Below are 17,166 nucleotides of genomic sequence, written 5' to 3'. Positions count from 1 at the left end.
GCCTGATTCCTGCCCAGGGAGCTGCAACACACTGCTGTGTGGCTACGGCTTGTGCAGTCACCGTGCAAATCACACCGACTTCCTTGCCACAACAGTCACTTGTCTCAGGCAGATAAGGAAAAGGGAAGTTTTCAGCACCGCTGCAATCAAACATCTCCAGGCACTGAACATCAATGCAACACAGCAGGGCAGCAATGCAGCTGTTCCATAAAGTCGGTCACACCTTTGTGTCTGCTGCTTTTCCTTCTTAGTATTCGTAATCTGTTTTCTTCTGCTGTCTCTTCTGTTCCCTGTAAGAAAATCAATACAACATATTTTAACATCACAGTGACGTTTACTGCTCTGTTTTCCATATCTTACCTCTATATTAGTGGACAGGGAAAAAGCAGCTCATGATTTTGTGAATCGAGTCAGCTTCTCCACGTACCCACCAGTGCCCCCCTCCAGACATTCAGGTTTCTACAAGGGGAAGCAAAAGCTGCTTGGAAGTAAAATCTCTAAGGAAAGCCCTATGAGGGACACCACCCTTCTTAACTGCTACTGTCGCACTTGCACAATGTACTCAACAGCTGAGAAATTCTTGGGGACAAATAACCCAGCTGCAAAAGCACTGCCTGGAAGCTGCAGACCATCCACGCCCCCTCACATCGCTCCCCTCTAATGCAGAGACCTGGGGATGGGAGCAGCTCTTCCCGAGGCAAGCTGCAGGCCAGCTCCTCTAGGAAGGAGAAATCCTGATGCCCAGCACTCAGTGAGAATTCCCATGAAAGCTCTGGTGGAGCCAAGAGAATCCTGTAAGAGTCTCCCTTAATGCACCGTCAAAAACACTTCACTACACAAGTCCTTTGCTGCAGCAGATGGAGGTTTCTGTTTTTAGAGCTGTTTAAATTCAGAATTACCATTTGTTCCATGACGGTGGAAGATTTCGATACATGTCTTTTCCTCTTATTAGCTGCACCTAGAAATCAAGAGACAACAATGAATGACACATTTATGAAAGCTGGCTGTTTTTTTTTCCAGCCAATCCTTGTTAACGTTAACACACACGCAGAACTAAGGCTACACAAATAATTATTTTAGGTGTCCCAAAGGCATACAAATTACATTAAGTTTCCTTTGCTCCTAGAAAACAGAGCTCCTAACGGGAAGCAATTTTACTGGTGAGCTTTTATTATTTAAGCTACAAAGCATTTTTTAGCTGCGAAGATCTCTGCAAACTCTGCTTTTTTCACTCTGCACCTCCTGTCAGTACGCGCCAGCCTCTCTCCACCCCAGCATCATAAGCAGAACAGGAGAGAAAGCTGGAGAAGAGTGCAACCACCACCAAAACCGGAGGGTTTTAAATGCAGTGGAGTTACACACCTCCCTCCCTTACAGCTCTATATGCCTAGGCTAGCATGTAGCAAGTGTGTAACCTATTAGAAAACGCCTTGGGAATGAGGAGTTACTGCTGGTACAGGAAGGGCTGTTAGAACAAGTTGTTCTTTTTGGGTCCTGTGCCGTACATTTGTATTTTTTGTGGCCCGAAAGAAAATCACAGGCTATCACATCCACCCAAAATAAAGCTGGGTGGCCTATTTTGGAGCACTACGAAGCACTGGCATAGGCACAAAGCGTGGCTTGCTGTCTGTCAGGACACCTTTGATCAATACCAGGGTTTCCTCAGCTCTTCCTGATCCATGCTTTGCAGCGTATCTGGAGTGCCTTGGAAAGCAAGGGAACACAGTCCAAAGAGCAGCCCAGCCTCCCCCGCTCCCCACAGACTGTTCTTAGCTCCTCCGCGTGCATCAGCCTGCTCTCGGGGAACGTCCAACACCTCCAGCCAAGCAAAGGTTGGAGCCCATTTCCAAGTCCAAACTGCCCTCCCCTCCCTGCAGCACAGAGCAGCGAGACCTCTTGGTCCTTTAGGCACCCTGCCCCCTTTCCATCACACAGCAGGGGCCTGACGTTTCCATATAGGAAAGCAGTCTGTACCGAGAACAAGGGGGATGTTTCTCAACTCAGTTCTCTCCAGACTACCAGGGAAAGTGTGCCTGGAGGGCTGGTTGACTCTGAGAGACTCCTGACTACCTCCAAGTGCAGCAAGCACCAGGACAGTCCATTTCAACTGTATTTCTGCAGCAGAGGAAGCAATCCTTAAACACAGATTGCAGAACTCTTGCGACGCTTAGAAAGCTCTTTGGGATCCTTCAGAATGAAAGGCCCTGTCTAAGCAGTACCGCAGTGAATAGAGAAGATGCAGATGTGAATGGTCTAATGTAGCTACAGACAAAAATGCCAAGGTAAGCACCCTTGTAACAGCCTTCTCCTTGCTCATCCAGCTTGTGCACCACTCCTACCTCACACGCTTTTTTTACAAACTGCTTGAGCCTTCCTGCCACGAAGGACTGGGCCCACGGTCAGTTCTGGGGGAGATTTGGAGGTGATCAAATATCAACGTTTCCTAAATCAACAAAACTTATTGATTTCTGTCATGCACGTGGATCTCAACCAAACCCCTCCTCCAAGATTAGAAATCCACCACTCAGTCTAAAGGGGGAATAACATTTTTTTTGTTCAAATGTGTTACTGACTACAGTATGCAAACTTTTACGAATACAAATCAATGAAGCCATTAAAAGAAACTCACCATAGCGATTGGTCCTGTTGCCTGGGTCATGTTTTGAGCAGAACACTCTGAAATTTCAGTTCAATTTTAAGAGAAAAATTATTAATAAATACATACACAGAGTTACGCTGACTGATTTTAACAATCATTTGAGTATTTTCCCCTCTATCCAGTCAATGTAAATCGAAAGACATTCTAAAAAGTAATCAGGATCTTTCTCCAGCATTACCCACCTAGGAGAGCACCTGCTGTGAAGTCACACACATGCACAAGTTTCTAGTGTTACTTCCCAAGCCTCAGTGGGCTCTGAATGCGGCAGCTTTGGATGAACAGTTCTATCACCCTGCTGCTCAGCCCTGCTCACTGTTTAATCAGGTCAGATGCATGTGAGGCCACATGGCACTGAGACAGTGTTTTACCTGTGGTACTCTTCCTGAAACAGTTTATGAAAATGAGATTAACGCTGTCAAGATGAAATACTGAAGTACTAATGTTACTTTTTCATAACTACTGCCCTTCTGCCTCCCCTGTCCTGTACCAGCCACGTCAGCTCCACTACTTGTTTAAATGCCAGTGCTGCCAGTCACCGTCAAGTTATAAGCACAATGAGCTAACATACATGCAGGATGGGAATATTTCCTCCATTTTTAGGTGAGCAATGTGAACTCCTTGGAAGATGCAACATGCAACAAATGCAACTTGGAAATACCCCTTACTTTCCTGATCCAGTTATTTGTAGATGACATAAACCAGCTTCTATCAACGCCTTTCTTACAGAAGGATCCCAAATCACTTTTTAAACAGAACTGCCTTGTCAAGAGCGTAGTTGAGCTCATCTTTTCAATACAATTCTCCATTTACCAAGACTAATGCTCAAGAGTTTAGAAGCAATTTTTAAAGGGAACTGCACTTACTACACCACTTCCTAATCAGCGACATTCTTATATTTAAAAATAACAATGGAAGTGCTGAAGAGCAGGCTGTTTCCTTGACAAGACAGCTTTTTTTTCTTTTGCATGGAATTCGTTTTGATGCACGAAGACTACTTATGCATGCTTAACAACTTAGTCAGAAACCAACAGTGCTGGAGGCCCATTATTTATGGGCCTGAATTTCCAACGCTGCCCTTCGGTGGCGGTTTTTAACCCCCTCATACTTTGAAATCTCTTCTTCCCCAGTTAAAAGCAACCTTCATAAGCACGAGGACTTCTGATAATGCACGCACAGCAGCTTTTACTACCCAGGCCACCTTATTTGGAAGCATTTCCCTACCATCACTGGCACTATGCATCATGCTTACGGCCCTACCTGCACTGTTATTAACCTTTTGCAAAGCCCCACGTGCTTCCTCTATTCTGCTCTGCTTGTTTCAATGCTCATCATCTCAATGGTGGCAATTCAGAATTTAAAACACCAGTTGTCCCCTCACTGAAGGGATTCCCTCTCGGCTAGATTTTTCAGTACATTATATTTCACCATGAAGAAGTGCAGGAAGGCTGTCAATCCATGGCCAAAGGTTTTCAAGTCTCGTTCTTCTCTCCAGTAATTTCATGCAAGCAACAAATATTTTCCCTCTTTTATGCCACTGATCCAGCCCAAAAATCTTTGCAGTCAAATTCCTGATACTTGCCTCACCACCTCTCTCTCGTTCAGTCCTCTTCCACCTCTTCAGTAGAGGCTTGCTATAGTTTCTCTCCACACAGGACAGGCAAGGCGTTTCTGAGTCCCTTCCCCAAATCTCTACCCCACCAGCTCAGAAGAACCATCAAATCCAACCACACGTTCAACAACCACCACCAAAACCAGGACCACACCACATTAGAAAAGGCTCGGTTCAATACCGGTAGACTCCATTTACTTCATCCGTCTCTATCGCCGCATCATCACACAGGGCACAGAAGTAGTGGTAGCTCCTGCGACAGGCTCTCTCCTCGCACCCCACAGTGGCTCCTTTCTTGCGACAGAAGTTGCACACCTACAACAAAATGAAAATCCAACTTAGGAAACAAACATTATCCTCTACAGAAAGCCCAGTCTGTCATTGCAAGACTTCTCTGCGTAACACATCCAGCTCACAATGCCGAACTCTTACCCTGCCCCACTTTTCACTCTGCTATTTTACCTCAGCTGCATCACCTCACCCATTGTGCAGTACAAAAAGAGCCATGTCAGGCTCTTCCCACCTCGTTCCATATCTTGTCCAAGCTATTTCCATACTTACTGACTGCATTTCTTTTTTTTAGACTAACTAACTTTGTAAAGAAATGAGCTCCATCCAAGAAGGGTGAAGAGCTGAAAACAAACCCAGTGAGATGATCTCACGTAAGTAACCCTCCTTCTGCTAAAAAGAAAAGCTGTTTCCCTTTACCCTTATGGGTCGCATAATTTTGTTTCAGGCACTGGATTGTTATTTCATCACAGACTCTCAGGGAAGCCTCTTAAGGAAAAAAAAGGCCAGAAAACCCAATAAACTCCAATTACCAGGAAAAATAATAATGGAATTTCTGTAAGTATCGTGTCAAATTGATGTTTTTGATTCTGAATCTGTAATATCCCCAGTCTTAGTAGGTCAGGAGGATCGAGTCTTTCTCTCCTTTTTTCTCCCCAGACATAACTGACCAGACAACCTCGGTGCGCACCCTGCACCCGTCAGTGCCATGAGGCAGGACTAAGTGCAGATTCAGAAAGAAAGTGCCTTACCAGACGCTTTCCTCTCTTGAGTTCATTCAATACGGATTCCACATCAAACCTTAAATCTAGATTTTCTGGATTATACTCTTCAGATTCCACAAATCCAGAGGAAAACAACTAGGCACAAAGAGACAACGCTAAGTGTTAACAGAGCCAGTTTGTCATCAGTGTATTCCAGACAGAAGGGAGAGACATCCGTTCCTCTTGCACTTAGAAGATCTCACATAACTCGAAGATGAATTAAAAGATTAAAAGGTGAGAAGATGAACTCAGTAAGAAGCATGAACAAAGTCCACGATGCCCAGAATAAAGAGGAGAAGTTGTTTGGCCGGCACACCTCCACACTTCGACCATCTTATCTGCCTGGTTGCTCAGGCCAAGAGGAAGCCAAGCAGCACACTATTCCAAAGGCAGAGACATTAATAAAGTTGTTAGGGGAAAAACAGAAAAAAAATAATTCATTTACAGCCCTAAAATCTATTTCAAACAAAACATCCAACACTTAAATGGTTAAGTTTTTGAACTGTTGATGAAAAATTAGTAGAAATATAAGGATATAAACAAAGCCTGCCAGAACAAGGCAGGAATAGTGAAAGCCAGAAAGCTGTTCCAGAAGCTTTCTGCACTTCCTGCACTAAGCAACTCTCACTGATGGGAGAATATGACATCTGTAACTGATTCTGCACACCAAGAACCAGCTGCACTAAAACGCCAGCATAAAAGAGAGGCATTTTGACAGCCAGAAAAGCAACTACGTTCTTGGATTCTTAAGCTCTCAGAGCTTAACAGATATTTTTACATGGTTCACTCAGTTCAGTGTCTCAAGGAGGCTGAATTTCTACTGCTAGACTGCATGTGTCTAGAACACACACTGATCGGGAACAGAGATGTGGAAACACCAGAGAGCAATGTGTCAAACTGTTGCAATCACACTCTCCTCTCCCCAAAATCCTTACAAATGTTGTGCTTTACCACAGATCTACTTATTTTCCATTGCTCCCTCTCGACTGACCACTGATGCATCCACCTTTACTGTTATTTTTGAAGTGAACCTTTCTGCAGTATATCATAAACTTGAAGAATATTTCCTGTTTCAACAGAACCAACCAAGGACAGAGTTCATTGTAAAGTAAAAAAAAAAAATATATATATATATATATTTCTACTGCTTCTACTGCTTGTCCAGTTATATATAATATAACAAGTTTCCCCTTTAGTGCTTCTCCACTCTCCTTAGGTACTGCCCAACTGAAAACCACTCACCAAGCAATCCTGATGAGCTGCAATATTTTGCTCTTTGGCAATGTACATTATAGAACCAGCCTCCCCTTCCGAACAAAACGCACACGTTCTTCTCACCATTTTCGCCATTCTCCAGAAAGCACCTAGAACAGGAAGACTGGGACAAAACACAAAGCAACTCACAAAACTGTCATACGTCAAGCAGGATGAGCAGAGGACAGCAAAGCTCTAACTGCTTCCCTAACTTCACTGCATACCCCGAAGCTTGGTGCTTTGCTCCTCTACAAAAAGTGCCCTTGGGAAACAGGAGCCACTTACTTATTTCACAGAACAGTCTAAACGTTTCTGGATAAGCCTTCCCTCCCCCTTCCCCTCCCCCCGCCAAGAAATTTACAGCATCATTCCATGCATTAGTTGCAGAAGCTTTACTTTGTCTGTGGTTTCTGTGCAAGTCCACGGCAGAAATCTTCAATTTCCCACTCCCACGAGGTGGGATACTCCAAATGCCTGAGACGTCACCTCTGACAGCCCAGAAATCTGTAGAATAAGGGGAAGAACAGCCTGATGTTATTTTTAAGAAAAAGGATTTGAAGGATTCTAGTGTCAGAAGTACAAGATAAGCAGGAAATCTCACAGCCCAGCAGATTTGGCACGTATTTCTCTCTTTCAACAGTCAACCCCTGCCTTCGTTAGTTCCATATCCCTTCTATTGTATGGAAGGGAAGGTCTCAAATGAGAACACCAGAGCATAAGGGGATTTCTTTTTTCCTCTGGCCCTGCCACTGAGACTTTATGTCAGGAAAGTCACCTGGCCTCCACGCATATCTGATTTCTTTTTCGCCCCAGAATACCCTTCTGCATCTTGTAAGCAAGGTAGGACAGGGACGGACTTCCATTATCTATCTACACGGTAATCATCACAACAGTCTCAGAACTTAGGTATTAGATAAATGTACAACAGAAACAAATGGAAATCCATAGAAATATTGGAAACAGAACAGAAATACAGACAAAAGGAAACTAAAAGCAGGACACAGTGGTGTTTGAATGGTTTGCCACCCAATTTGGGAAGAGTTCTCACAGCACGTTAATACCTGAAATCGCTGCAGATGCATAGGCCCTGATGACTCCCAGTTGGATGAGGTGTCTCTGGGTGCTCTGGGAATTTGGTAACGAAGATGCTGAAGTTGGAGGTTGCAGTCCCTTCCGTTCTTATAGGCTCTGAGGAGGAATCCTCGTGCTGAAAGATAACCAACGACATTTGGTCAAGGTCAGCCTTTGTGTTTCCAGTGCCTTTGAAGGAACCCTGAAGCAGTGGAAGGACTTAGCTCAGTATCCTGCCTCCAACAGCAGTTTCGCCTTGGCCCTATGCTCTTCCCTAGATCTCTGCTACAGACTGCCGTCAGGAATAGGACGCAGAGCTAAATGGAACAGTGGACCCAGCTAACTGCTCTTAAGTGACAAGGGAAAGGCTAAGGGCATGGCTCCAGCCCCACCGTTTAATTTTTTTTTGCCTGAACGCCCACTTGTTTTACAACACCTCGAGTGCTCTGTGTGAAGGGGGAAGAAACCACTGTTCCTGCAGTAAGGCCCACAGTACCACAGATCTGTCAGTCTTTCTTCTGCCGCCTCTTTTTCAAGTTGAAGAATCCTTGTACAGAAGCTATTCTGCATCTTTGATCATCCTTGTCACTTCCAAGTCCCTTCTCTACTCTTACAATAGTTCATGAGAAGAAGATAACCTTCAAAATGGTGGGGTATCGTTTACAATAAAAAGGCACAATGGCACTCTATTTTTTTTTCCTTAAGAATTAATAATATTCCAAACACATTTTGGATTGCTTCTACACACTTTGATAGAACCAAGCACTGCAGTCCCTAGGTCTCTTCCCTAAGACACAGCAGACAGTACGGAAGGCATCAGTGTTAGGACTGCTGTTCTGACCATACGTCATTTTCCATTTATCAGTGCTGGATTTTCTCACCTTTTATTTTATAGCAAAACAACTCACTGTTGCAAACTCCTTCTGCAGCTTTTGACAGGTGACTTTCACCTTCGCTGCCGCAGAACCTAAGGTGACTAAGTCATCTCTAGGAGCTGGAGGCTCTCCCACCATCTCCACTAGCAAGAAAGCTGATAAAGCTGTGAAACAGACAACAAAGGGGAAGCAGTCAAGGGAATGAGACAGTCGTGTGCCCCTGATGCTGCTCTGCTTGGCCCTTGTGCTGTTTTGCGTCAACGCGTCCTAGCAGCAGCGTTTGCAACAGCAGCAGAGTGGAAGAAAGCAGTAAACAAAAGTAAAAGAGGATGAAAATGCTTCAAAGTGCCCAGTGATTGAGGAACTCATCAATATACTGCCTCGAAACATTACTCATCGGTCTGTTTCCTTTCCGGAAGCAATTTTGAGCGCAGCCGTGCAGGGAAATAAACCACATTTTTGCCCAGGAAGAGCAAGAAGCACCAGAGGTCCGCCAGCACACGCGTAGCAGGGCAGGGAGCAGGATCCTGGGCGCTGCCCGATCCCAGCACCCTCACTGCCGTCCTGCTCGCTTCAAGCAGCGCTGGAGTTCCTCTGGGGATGCGGGGAAAAGAAAGACATCACCCCACGCCTCTTCTTTGTGGGAAAGCAGAAGGGTACGACCTGCACAAGCACTCTGCGCTCCCCACAGTTCTCTGTCACGCCACCAGTGGCATAAATACACCGGTCCGCTGCAAGGTTTCCAGAACAAAAACCAATTCGCCTTTTGCTTACCACAGAGTAAGTATTTTAAAAGACCCAAAGCACAGAAAAGATGCGTTTTTTAAGCAGGTGGATGGGTTGACAGGCCTTCACGCACCCGTTCCATGTTACGGGGATAACTGGAGGGCTCCTCATCAGCTCCCAACTCTCACCCGCTTCCAAGACGCTCGGCCTCGCAGCGCTGGAGGCCCCCAGCCACTCCCTAACATCATCGGTCCATGCACTGCCATGTCTACCAAGGCAGCAGGACCAGAAGAAGGGCGCAGACCAACCCGCAGAGGCGGCACTTACCGTGGAGCGCTCGCACCGGTCCACATCCACCTCAAGGCCCGGCCCGCACCGCAGCGCGCTTCCGCGTGGGGGAGGGGGCGCACGGAAGTAGGCGGGCGCCGCCGGAGCACGAAGCATGCTCAATAGCGCCCCCCGGAAGCCCGCCGTGGGGTTGGGGGCGACGGGGTGGGGCTTCGCGCTGCCGATTGGCTGCTGTCCGGCGCGCGGGCGGGGATTGGAGATTGGCGAGGGAGCGGCTCTCGGCCCATCCCCGCGCCTTTGGGCGTGGCAGAGCTGGGGTCAAGGGTTCGAATCCCGTTCCGGGCAATGGGTGGTCAAGGCTTGAGCCCAAACCTCTAGCTGCGGTTTTGCCGCGGTCACGCGGGCAAAACCAGGCTTATCCTCGGGTGACTAGAGCCAGAAGAAAGTTCCCGATTCCTCACTCCTCACAGGCTGATCCCCTCCAGCCAGCTGCTGATGGCTGTGCTCATGAACAGGTCACAGTTATTCTCTCTGCTCTGGAAAACCCACAGCAAATCCCTCATAATCTGCTGCTTCAAAGCCCGGCACTAATGGCTCTGAGCCATGTCCTTCTCCTGAGATAAGCCAAGCTGGCAATTAGCGCTGTCAGCAAAATAAAAATGAAAAATCAGTGTAATGTACTGCAGTCCAGTTTCTACCACAGCTGTGCCACAGATGATCTTCAGTCAGCACATTTAGGACCACAAGCTGTATGGATATTACACTGAGCTGTGCACCTTGGGTGCTAACGTCCTCTCCCATAGGCCACTAGGTAGCTCTGGGCCATACACCGCTGCCATCCCTTCACCGGGACGGCCTCGCTCACCACAGGGAAGCCCAGCGCCGTGCGGAGCAGGGCCACAGCCCAGGAACCTCCCGCTGGTTCCCACCACACACTCTTGACATGTATTTTCAGCAGCAAGACACAGTTTTTGCTCACCAGCCCAGTACTGTAATTCCTACCATTGAACTGGAAAAGAAAATTAAGAACAATAAAACACGCTTCTTTTTTCACCTTTTTTTTTTTTTAATGACATTTCCAGCTGCTTTTCCGCATTCAAGGTGAGCTCAGCGACAAAGGTATTTTCTACATCCTCGCCTGTTTAAAAGGCTTCTATCAGTGCTGGCTTACCAACAGTTCAGTAAACCTTTAATAGTGCAACAACACAATTCCAAATTTTAAGTCTGAAGTATCCAAAACAAACTCAAAAAGTAACAGCTTAGGGCCATGGGCACCACCTTTGCCCACAGTTGCACAGATATTAATCAAATCCAGCTAAAAGAGGACTAATCCTAAGCCCAGTGGACATAAGCCAGTCCTCTTGCCTCTGGGCCAAGAGCTCTCCTGCTTCTCTTACAGTTTGTAGTATGGATGTAGGCTTGAAATCCCTGCTTGACAGTCACAGAAGGCTCACGGACATATTTCATTCTTTCATTCTCACATACAATTGCCTAAATACAGGTGTCCCAACGTTTTGGCTTGCCTGGGCCACACTGAGCGAAGAGGAATAATCTTGGGCCGCATATAACATAAATAATGAATATAAGCAACTTTTAAAATATATTTATATTAAAACATAAAAAAGAAGGCAACAAAAACCTAACACTAGTGTGATATTTGACCTTGCTTTTGTGAAACTAACACCTCAGTCTGGTTCAATGGCAGTAGTTGCAATGAGTTCTCAAGATGCTCAGCAGAGATTTTCAGTGAGGTTTTACTCTTCCTGTGCTTCATCCTTGTTCACAAATGTATGTCGCGCCAAAAAAACAATGTCAGGAATAAAGCATGATTGTGAAGCAAAGCATGTTTTCCTCTGGTCAGAGAGGTCTTATCAAAGTCTGGTAAAGAGACATGATCAGTTTTTACTTTGGGTTCATTATCTGATTGCAACACTACATGTTCCATTTGAAAACTTGCACGTAATGTACTTACATCAGTTGAAAATGGAATCACAAGTGTTTCCAAAAACAACCATCAATTTTTTGAAGTCCTGAAACCTATTTGCAAATTCCTTTATTAAAACAGAAAGCACGGCTGCGTATTTCTTGTTGCTCACAGGACTATGTTTAGCCAGCATATCAAAATGCAGAAAATTATTAGCCATAACTGGAGCTTGCCATAATATAAGTTTCATTTTTAATGCTCTTATGGTTTGAAACATAGCACACGTAAATTGATTCTCACCTTGAAAACACGTTTAATTCATTTAAATGAGCATTCAAATCCTCAGAAAAAAAACATATTGCAAATTATTTTATACTTTTTGTGAGGTTTTCGAGATGCTGAGAATTAAAACATTTGTCAGCACTGCACAACTATTCTGGATACTTATTCTGTAGTGAATGTGTTCATTTAATAAATTATTTTACAAAATAACACAAGTCCAAGTTTAATAATTAAACAAGAAAACTTGCATATCTGCTTAATAACAAAAACCACGTCCCTTCACAGGCACACATATGTGTAGGCACACTGAAATATTATCATCAGCAATCATTGTGTTTTACTCATCAAGTGGCACAAGTTCATGTAACACACAATACACACGCATTTCAATCTGACTGAGCTTGTGCAGCAGGTGTGGGAAGAAGAGTCAGTACTGTACTTGTCACTTTTGCAGTCCATGCTTGACCTACATGCAATCAACTCATGGAAAATATTGCTAAAAATCACGTAATAACAAAAATTTTACGATATTGAGGGGCCACATTAATAGCTGTCTAGGGCTATGAGGCTTGTGGGCCATGGGTTGGACGTGCCTGGCCTAAATCATCACCAACTCTTGCAAGTAGTAATTCTTGTGTAAAATCTTTGTAAAACAAGAAGTCCAATGACAAAAATCTGCCAATGAGCAAACAAACAGCAACAGAAATTCTTCACCATTTGCCACCCATGGCCTACAGAGTATCAAGAAAACTCAAGCTTCTGAAATTCAGGAAGTTAGGATGAATTGCTGGACCAACCTAAAATCCACCTTCTTTGCATAAGGCTCCGGCATATTCAAAAGCCATGCACCTGCACACCTGTTTCAGAGACAAAATACTATATGCATGACACGCAACAAGGTTAAGTTCTACATGCTGCACTTTGGCCATAAGAACCCAATGAGGAAGAATGGCTGGAAAGTTGCCCAACAGAAAAGAACCTCGGGGTGCTGGTCACAGCCAGCTGAACACAAGCCAGCAGTGTACTCAGGTGGCCAAGAAGGGCAAGGAGAGCCTGGCCTGCATTAGAACTAGCATGGACAACAGGACCAAGGAAGTGTACAAGAAGACAGTAACATCAGTGAGATCACACTTCAAGCTGTGTTCAGTTTTGGGCTCTCACTGAAGGGATGGAGAGTTGCTCAAGTGTACGCAGAGAAAAGCAGTGAAGCTTGTGAAGAGACTAGAAAACAAGAACTAGGAGGAATGGCTGAAGTAATTGCAGTGGTGTAGTCTAGAGAAGAGGACACTGAGGGGAGACCTCATTGCTCCGTACAGCTACTTGAAAGGAGGCTGCAGTGAGGAGAGCGTTGGCCTCTTTTCAAAAGTGACAACTGATAGAACATGAGGAAATGGACCCAAGTTGTGCCAGGGGAGGGAGTGGTCAAGGCATGGAATGAGCTGCCCAGAGAAGCAGTGGAGTCTCCATCCCTGGAGTTGCTGTGGACATGGCATTTAGGGACATGGTTTAGTGACAAGACACAGTGTCAAATGATTCTGTGATCTATCAATTTTATGGCCTCTTCCTGTATCTGCACACAGTGTCATTTAACAGACTGCTAGGTGCCCCAGGAAGGTGGTTGAGTCACCATCCCTGAACGCATTTAAAAACTGTCTGGATGCTCAGGGACATGACTTAGCAGTGGGTTGTTAAGAGTTAGGGTAGTATGGTGAGGTTGCGGTTGGACTTTTTGATCTGGAAGATCTTTTCCAACCTGAGCGATTCTATGATTCTTTCCTACGAACAAACCACACAGCAAGGACTTCTGTGTCTCACCTATGACATGTTATACAACATGGCACTGAAATGAGGCACAGTGGATTTCCAAGGATTTCAAAAGGATTTTCTAAAGGCCATCAAGCCCAACTCCCCTGCAATGAAAAGGGATGCATACAGCTAGATCAGAGTGCTCAGAGCCTGGTCTAGCCTGACTTTGAATGCCTCCAGGAATGGGGCATCCACCACATCTCTGGGCAATTTCTATGTCATAAGCATGGAGAGAGATGTAATAATTTCTCTCTCTAGCAGCAGGACTTTCCCAGCTCACAGCGTAGCATGATCACAGCTCTGCAAAAGCTGATTAATCTCATCACTATTCAAGACAAACCATCTCACCAGATCCACTGGACTTAAGTATATTTAAATAATTCTCAATACCCAAACAGATAGACTTGCATTCATATGAGTTTCAGGAAACTGACTTATGAATTAGCATAACTGTAGGAGGGCACAGAAAACACCAACCCACCATTGCTGTGCACCAATCACATTTCTGTTGCAAACTGCAGAAAAGCATGATTTCTTCCAGCTTGTAAATGAAAGGTGGGCAGGGAAGGGGTGTGGCAGATGGGGCAGTGGGAAAGATTAGGAGCACAGAAAATACAATACAGGAAAAGTTTGATGCCTGTCTGTATGACAACCAGTTTTAACCATGTAAATTATAAAAATGACATGTAAATTAAAAAATTAACAAATAAAAGGCATTTTAGTTCAATGTAATTAGCACCAGAGATTTAACTGCACTGCTCAGGGCATAGTCCCTTACAGCATATCAATCTCTACGTACACGAAGTGTTGACAGTAGAAATGCTTGCTCTATAAGGTTTTTTTCCTGCACTTCTGAACTCCACACCAACAGGAAATCTCTGTCTCTGGCATACTTCCAGCTTCATAACCATAATCCCACGTGAGTTCAGTTCCAGCTTTCACGTGCCTAAGAAATAAAACATCTGGTCAATATGAATTAACTGAAACAGTAACGTGTTTACAATTTTTCACCAATAACTCACAAACAAAACCCAAACACAAAAAGGGCAAAAGCATCGCACAGGCAACTTGCTCAGATTGAACCAAGAGATACAAGGAGTCCCTGGCACGTGAATACTGCTTTCCCAACTAGAGCTACAAAGAGTGCAAATACCCGTACCTAGCAATAAAGATTTTGTCAAGCACCATGATAGAGTCAGAGTCTAAACAACCCGTTCTAACTTCCAGGCAAATTCTGGGGAAAAAAAAAATAAGCCAAAGAAAAAGGAAAGAGCAGATACATGAATACATCTAAATGAGAGCACAGGCAGTTTTCCTCTTTTTACTATGTAAAGCGCATCTCTAGGTGCAGTGGTGATGAAGGTTACCATTTTCAGTCTGACAAGCTACCTTTTAATGCAACTGCATTGCATACGTGCGCAAAGCCTAGGACTCAAAGTGAAACACATGATCTTCAAGAACTAGCCACTATGACAAGCACATGAAAGAGAAGTGATTTCTTATGCAGGAAACTGACTGTCCAAAATGAATGCCAAATTAGAGACTAAGATGCTGAGGTACAACCAAGGGAAAATACAATAAAACACTTATAATATAAAGAAAAGTAATTCTGTGATATTTCTCACAGGGTAAGATAAGGGACATCCAGTGAATTATCAGGCAGCAGGCTGAAAACAAAGCAAGTGAGAACTTCTCAAGCAGAGCATAATTGCAATATGAGACTTTTTGCCTTAGGATGTTTTATATTTCTGACTTCCAGAACAATTTAGAAAGGTGGCTGGGTAAGTTTACAGCAATTAAGCTCAATAATTCAAATGCAGTCCTTAATGTAGGAAAGTTGCAAAGGGCGACTGACAAAGCTAGAGGACAAGCCAGGGGAACATTTCTTCAACAATCCCCCTTAACTGCCTTCTGCTGACCACTACTGCCTCTGTCCATTGGCCTCAATCCCCACTACACAATTATTTATTGACTACCTGAGCAAAACATAAAAGATTCTAGCTAAAATAAAATCTTGTTTCAAAACATCGTCTTCAGAGCTCTCATAAGCCCTCACAAAGCAATCCACAGCGTGTGTCAGCACAGGACCAGGGGCTGGGCCCAGGGTTGCAAGGCTCCACAGAGTATCTGTGTACCTCAGGCAGAGGGTTTGTTTTAGACTCTCTTCTCTATTGTAAATTCTCTCTCAGCACTCCTATTGTCACACTCTATCAGCTAACTTAGTTCCTATAGTTAATATTTTCCTTCCTGAGTTTAGCTGCTGCCTTCTTTTATCTCACTAGCACCTGCAATCTGCATCTCCCCTTCTTGACATCTGGCAGGAGATAACCACATCTCCTGCTTTCACAGGAAGTTTCCACTTCTGAGAACCCTACTGCCACCTTCCCAAGACAAGTCTGACTACACAGAACTCTGCTTCTCTTGGTAGCTGTGAAGAGAAGGTCTGGAGTCAGCTTGCTGTGCCCACAGAGAAAACGTATCAATTTTGAGACCCTGTAGGCTCCAACCCTAACATTAACGACACAGCTCTGCTGGCCATTCTTTGAGACGTAACACTATGACCAATAAGCCATGGCTTTCAAAATGACCTTGCTGAGTTAAACGTATTCTTCAACTGAAGAACAGGTTTAACAATAACCAAAATAGATGCATCAAAACCAAGCCACCCCACTTCACATTCAGTGCAAACTAAATAAAAAACTTGTTAGTGATAAGCAGGTTTTTTACTTCAGTCTTCAGTGCACTGAACAGTGAGAAGTCATTCATAAGAAGTTAGTTCTATGGTTTCATGAGGTGAACAGCTGCAGCCTTAGCATAACCTTTTCTTAATAATTAAGCACTATTTTCTTCACCAGTGCTTCAAACAAACATTAAACCTTCCAAAAAATTCACCTGTTTGTGAAGAAAGCAACCCATGGGAAACTTCTGTTGTGAGTCTCTACAAACACACTCTGTGCAAAGAGATTTGGGCAGCAGCTGTGCTGTGAAACAAAATACATGAATTAGAAACAGTGAAACACCTGGTCCTAGGCTAGAGAATCGATTTTGTGTCAGGTATGTCACTGCTACAAGTAGTTCCTTCCTCCCCTTTTCTAGTCAACACAATTGCTGTTACTTAATACCACTGCCTCTAATTTTTGTTTAACCATGTCTCTAAAGTATTATCTCCATCATATTATGAAAGTACCTTTTCTTAGGAAAATCAAAGCCTTTTTATCAAGCTGTTCTCCAGTAATTTATGGTGAGAAATCGTTTTTGATTTATGATGTAGCACAAATAATCAGTACATGACATGCATCTCAATGGCAGTCAGTGAAGCAAGCAATTGAGACACACGCACGGGCATGGATGAAGAAGGAAGGTTTCAGCAAGATGCACTACTACTACTACCATACTACCTCTGCAAGGAGGAAACAAATATATGCAAGGATTTTACATTAGGATATGTATTCATGCCAATGGAGAGAAAAATCTTACTTGATGCGTGCATGCAGATGTGTGTATGAAGCATTCATCCTAGTTGGAGGATCTTTGGAAATCGTTGCTATCTCTTGTTAAGTCAAAGTTGAGAGACTTACTAACCAGGTATCTACACAGTTTGACAGATCAGTTTTTTCTAC

At 44.2% G+C, this 17,166-nt stretch overlaps 1 protein-coding gene across 1 annotated transcript in view; it reads right to left on the bottom strand.

Annotated features, from left to right (window-relative positions):
- Positions 1 to 17,166, bottom strand: part of LOC110402348 (histone-lysine N-methyltransferase SETDB2-like) — a 36,927-nt gene that overhangs the window by 5,449 nt on the left and 14,312 nt on the right. The window contains exons 13-24 of the mRNA XM_021404374.1: positions 16,439 to 16,527; positions 14,385 to 14,492; positions 9,435 to 9,829; positions 8,554 to 8,684; positions 7,350 to 7,444; positions 6,971 to 7,048; positions 6,563 to 6,698; positions 5,309 to 5,416; positions 4,450 to 4,583; positions 2,630 to 2,676; positions 900 to 958; positions 224 to 290 (exon numbers count right to left, since the gene is read on the bottom strand). Coding sequence (XP_021260049.1) covers positions 224 to 290; positions 900 to 958; positions 2,630 to 2,676; positions 4,450 to 4,583; positions 5,309 to 5,416; positions 6,563 to 6,698; positions 6,971 to 7,048; positions 7,350 to 7,444; positions 8,554 to 8,684; positions 9,435 to 9,829; positions 14,385 to 14,492; positions 16,439 to 16,527 — 1,447 coding nt within the window. The remainder of the gene's footprint in view (positions 1 to 223; positions 291 to 899; positions 959 to 2,629; positions 2,677 to 4,449; positions 4,584 to 5,308; positions 5,417 to 6,562; positions 6,699 to 6,970; positions 7,049 to 7,349; positions 7,445 to 8,553; positions 8,685 to 9,434; positions 9,830 to 14,384; positions 14,493 to 16,438; positions 16,528 to 17,166) is intronic.

Source organism: Numida meleagris, chromosome 1 (assembly GCF_002078875.1).
Source record: "Numida meleagris isolate 19003 breed g44 Domestic line chromosome 1, NumMel1.0, whole genome shotgun sequence".
NCBI lineage: Eukaryota > Metazoa > Chordata > Aves > Galliformes > Numididae > Numida > Numida meleagris.
This window is presented reverse-complemented; position numbering and strand designations above follow the sequence as displayed.